Source organism: Pinus tabuliformis, chromosome 9 (genome assembly GCF_031772625.1).
Source record: "Pinus tabuliformis cultivar Carrire ecotype Pingquan chromosome 9, CPIR1, whole genome shotgun sequence".
Taxonomy (NCBI): Eukaryota; Viridiplantae; Streptophyta; class Pinopsida; order Pinales; family Pinaceae; genus Pinus; species Pinus tabuliformis.
In genome coordinates, this window is record NC_142307.1 from 719,924,451 (window position 1) to 719,929,736 (window position 5,286).

The window sequence follows — 5,286 nt, forward strand, 5'->3', positions numbered from 1 at the left end:
AAAAATGAAAAAGAATCAAATCCATTCAAAATTTACATTTGTTTCTTGATGTGGATGAGAGTTATGAGATGGTTGCTCTTCGCTTCTAACATCAGTGGATGGAATATTTTGGGATTTAGTTTCTATGCCTTTATTCAAAGGAGTTGTTTCATGTTTCAAAAAATTAAAAATATGTTATAAAACTAAATCTCCAACAAATAAAGATTCAAAAATGGAAATCAAATCAAATATATTGAACATCTACATTAGTTTTACAATTTGATGTTTTGGATTCCAATTCTCCAACCTAATGAGATGAAATCATGTTTACTCCATAAAAGGTTATAAAATACAATGTCCAACCAATTATAAATGAAAAAATGACAAAAATATCAAATGCACTCAACATTTACATTTGTTTGGCGATGTGGATGAACGCCATGAGATGGTTCATCTTCACTTCTAACATCAGTAGATGGAATATCTATGAAGTTAATTTGTATGCCTCTATTGAAATGAGTTGTGTCATGTTGAAAGAAAATAAAATATGCCATAAAATTCAATGTCCAAACAACTAGATATTTAAAAAATGAAAAGAAAATAAAAAACATTGAAAATTTACATTAGTTTGGAAATTTGATCATCGAGGAGAATGCATAGGAAGGTTATGACATGCTTCATCTTCACTTCTTAGATTAGTAGATGAAACACTTTGGGAATTAATTTCTAGACTTCTATTAAAACGAGTTGTATCCTATTCCAAGAGAACAAAATAACTTATAAGTTTAGTAAACAAAACTTTGTAAATAGAGGAATGTAATAAAACAACCACTATTGCAGCAAAAATAAAAATATCGTTGTGTTACCTCCATTGTTCCATGGAAAATACTATTAGGGATGATTGATTCTCTTGGTGGGACCACATTACTTTGAGAAGCGGGATTGGAGGATCTGATGTTTTGAGTAACTAGCTCCAAATTATCAAACAAATGGCCAATTAAACTATCATCCAAATCATCACACACAATGTCATCATTACCTCCACCATGGATTTTTTGCAACCTTTGGCCTTGATGAAAATAGGCAATTGGACAGATGGAAGGGTCAGTGTGGACATTTGCATCCACGTTGTCAATATGATGTTCTTCCCGATTGCAAGATGTTTCCCCAATGTTATGAAGATTTTCAGGAGAGCATCAAACAACAAAATTATGCTGACGAGGAGCATATTCATATAATGAACTATCAACAGGAAATGTTCTTTCCATTATATCATCCATAGTACGATACCTACGAGGAATTATAAAATCATTTTCAAGAGTGGCTTCACTCATTCTTTAGCTGATTTTTTTTTTTGCTAGATAGGATTATGGTTGAAGATATGGATCATTGTACTCTCTCTCTTGCTTAATCATTCAATGAAAATCTTATAAGAAGAAAAAATTGAAAGGGTTTTCCCCGTATTGGGTTTTTCCCTGGTCTCCAACCAAGGTGTCTTTATATGTGAATTCTTGTCTTCTATTGTTCCTTTGTGTTCCCTACAATGATGATGATGATGTTCTTTCTATATAATTGCATATGTTGTTGAATAATGTTGTAAATATGAATATTGTTATGATGATTTGGGGTGAATTTAATATGTAATTTAAGAAATGCAATTATCTAAAGCAAAGAACAATATATCCCTAAGAAAATTTAACAGGGGCGGGGGTTGGTGTAGTGTAAATAAGTCTTAAAGGCCTTGTTAATTGATAATTATGTGATAAAAAATTTATTGCAAAAATAAATAAATTATTTTTTATTTGTGTCACTTTCTCTTCACCTTTAAAGGGATATGCAATGACCAAACCAAAGGTACAACCATGGACTCTTTGTTATCTCTTGTTGCTAACATTTTTATGGAACATATTGATATTTTAGCCTTAAAAAACTTTCATTAACCCTAAATGTTGGTTTTTATTTATCAATGATACCTTCATATTTTGGTCTCATGGCCATCATTCTTCGATGTTTTTCTTTAATCATCTTAGCGAATCTCTCTCGATATTTAATCTATTATAGAAATTCAAAAGAAAATCTCTCTTCCCCTTTTGGATTCCATCAACTCCAATATTCCTCTTCCTGATAACCTATCCACCCACCAAGTTTATAAGAAAATTGTCCATACCAAATGATACCTTCATGCTTATTCTCATTGTCATTAGATAAAAATAAAAAAGCTACTATTCTAAAAACTCCACTTACTTTACTTATTTGAATCTTAGCTTCTCATTTCCTTGCGCAAGAAAAAAAAAACAAAAAAAACAAAAAAACAAAAAAAAACAAAAAAAACATACCTTAAAAAGACATGTATGGCTAGTGGGTACCTAATCTCTTAAATTAATCAATCTTTCCACTTAGGTTTCCATTTTAAAGCTAAAACATTTTTTCCACTTATGTGGCATTATGGTTGACGAAGAAGTTTATCAAATTCCTTACTCCTATAGAAAATCATACATAAGCCAAATTAATAACTAGTTCAAAACCTATCTCAAAAAACATATAACTAACATAATCTAGTCATTGTATTTTCTTTTAGAAAACCAAAATTTTTAAGTCAACAAGTGAACTCTCCTAACATATAATTTTACAAATTTTAAAAATAAAAAACCCTAATAATTAACTAAAAAACAAACACCTAATAATTATAATAGTAAATATGACTACAAACTTATCCAATCATAAAATTTCATCATATCAAACATTCTCTTTTTTATTTTTGGTGTTTAATCATTATTGGTCTTCCAAACACTATTTTTCTCCCTTAAATCACCATTCTCTTTTGTTCTATCTTTAATTATTTGAATTGTTGATTCAACCTTTACTTTATTCTTTATACTTTTAAATATAATTTATATCTCTCATAATCAATAAATTATTTATATTTCACAAACTTCACATTAACATTAAATAGTTTTCATTAATTTTAAAGAATTATTAAATTATTTTTATTTTTTTTATTTTACAATATAAAAAATTTCACAATGATTATTTTTTATATTTTTTTGAATTTTTTTAATATAAGTATTTATATTTGATAAACTTCACATTAACATTAAATAGTTTTTATTAATTTTAAAAGCTATTAAATTATTTTATTTATTTTTACTTTACAATATAAAGAAATTCACAATGATTATTTTTATATTTATTGTAACATTTTTTAATATAAGTGATATGTACATGAAAGGTTAGATTTTTCAAAATATTTACAATTTCTTTTCAAAAAATTAAATAACACTATACACAATATTAATAAATTATTAATAAATTTTAAAATTTTGTATATTATATATTAAATAAATTACAAATTAAAAATTAGAAATAAATAATAAAATTTAATTAAGCAAAGATTCTTTGATAGAAATTAAATAAGAGAAATTTTTTATTTATATGGTTGATCAGGGAAACAAAACACAGAATATGGCAAAAGAAAAAACTTAAATAAAGAGCAATTTAAAATTCATTTAAAGAGCAATTTAAAATTCATTACATATGTTACATAATTATGAATTAAAAACAAATCTTCATATTTAAAACTCATCTCATAAAACCATATTTATAACTTTCACTAAGTGAGTTCCCTCTCTTCCTCGTTTTTAACCACAATCTCACAGTTCGGAAGCTTTCTAATCTCATCAGGGATTTTTATCGAATTACAACCGTGAAGATTTAGATACTTCAGATTTTGAAGTTCTCCTAGTCTAGAAGGCAACTTTTTTAGATTTTACGGAAGTTAAGATACAAAAATTGAAGATGTGAAAGATTACCTATTTCGTCAGGTATATCTTCAATCTCACTGAAACCCAAAAACAGAAATTCGAGGTGTGTCAATTGCCACAATGATGTTGGCAGTGATCGTATGGCCGTGCTATGAAATTCTAATACGCTCAAAAAGGTGAGGTTCAGTAAAAATGCTTATGGAATTTCTTTCAATCCCTCATTTTCTCCCACGTATAAAGAAACCAGTTTGGGACATCTCAACTTCTTTGCTGGCAAAGACTTAATATCATTGCCCAAAACTGATATTCGCCTGCAATTTTTTGAACCTGGGATGTCAGGGAAATGTTGAAGACTTTGACGTGCCCTCAATACACAATTCTCCTCATTTTCTGCAATATAAATAGCCATGTCATGGAGGACATCGTGGACATTGATAACACCCTCTTCCACCTGGAACAAGCTGCGATTTACAAGTAACTTTATGTAGCTCTCCACCATCTTTAAGACATAGCCATAGTTGGCATCTTCTTTGGTTTTAACGAGGCCTTCTGCGATCCATAGTTGCGCCATCGCTTCCACTGGTATAGCAGCATCTTCAGTAAACATGGCAAAGAGAAGAAAACAGTTTTTCAAGTTAGCATCGGGCAGACTGTCGTAACTCAATCTCAATCGCTGATACAATTCTCCACTAATTCGAGGATGGGTGATTGGAAAATTTAAATCCACTTTTTGCATTTGATTTAACGCAAGCTCCCAGTCATCTACAGCGGCGTTGCCTCTCATTGTTGAGTCTATTACATGTATTGCCAACGACAACCCTTTACGCTCCTCGGCTACCTGGCGCGCAATATTATCTATATTCTTCGGAACATGGCCGTCTTCGAAAGCTACTTTTAAAAACAGCTCCCAGGCGTCGTCTCTTCGTAAGGGTTGTATTTCCGTGCCCTGTTTTGCATTGATCAGATCTCTATTTCGAGTTGTGAATACAAGTTTGCTCCCTTTGTTCTTGCCAAACAGCACACCCAATTCTTTCAAAGAGTGCCCTCCACATGTCGTCTAAAACCAAAAAGAATTTCTTGGTCTTCAAATATGGACACAACTTCATCTTCCTCATATCACCGGAACAGTTGGTCAGATCTAAATTAATTTCAGAAGCAATATCATTTTGTATTTGCAGAGTTGAAAATTGAGCAACTGTAGCACAAATGATATGATCAAAAACACTGCTAACCTTGTAGGTGTTGTAGACCTTTTTAAGAAACGTTGTTTTTCCAACACCACCCATACCGTAGGCACCCATTAAGCCAACATTTGGACCTTCTTAGACCCAACTCGGTAGTTGAGACTCCGCAGACTTAATTTCCAACCCGACCAATCCGGTGTCCTGAAGTAGTGCGTCTGCCCCTTGTGATGCCGGGGACACAATCTGTTAAGCACTGCAAAACACCGAAAAATCAGTTCGAAATTGATCATTGAGGTCACGAATGGTACTCAAGGATAATTTAAGGGGCGAATGTTCGCTTTTTGGCGAAATTAAGGGGTTTT

At 31.0% G+C, this 5,286-nt stretch overlaps 1 protein-coding gene across 1 annotated transcript; it reads right to left on the reverse strand.

Annotated features, from left to right (window-relative positions):
• Positions 1-3,936: 3,936 nt before the first annotated feature.
• On the reverse strand, positions 3,937-5,041 carry LOC149150708 (putative disease resistance protein At4g10780). Its single transcript, XM_089442912.1, has 2 exons — positions 4,973-5,041; positions 3,937-4,797 (listed from the first exon to the last, which is right to left on the reverse strand). The coding sequence occupies exons 1-2, from the start codon at positions 5,039-5,041 to the stop codon at positions 3,937-3,939; spliced, it is 930 nt and encodes a 309-aa protein (XP_089299038.1).
• Positions 5,042-5,286: the final 245 nt, after the last annotated feature.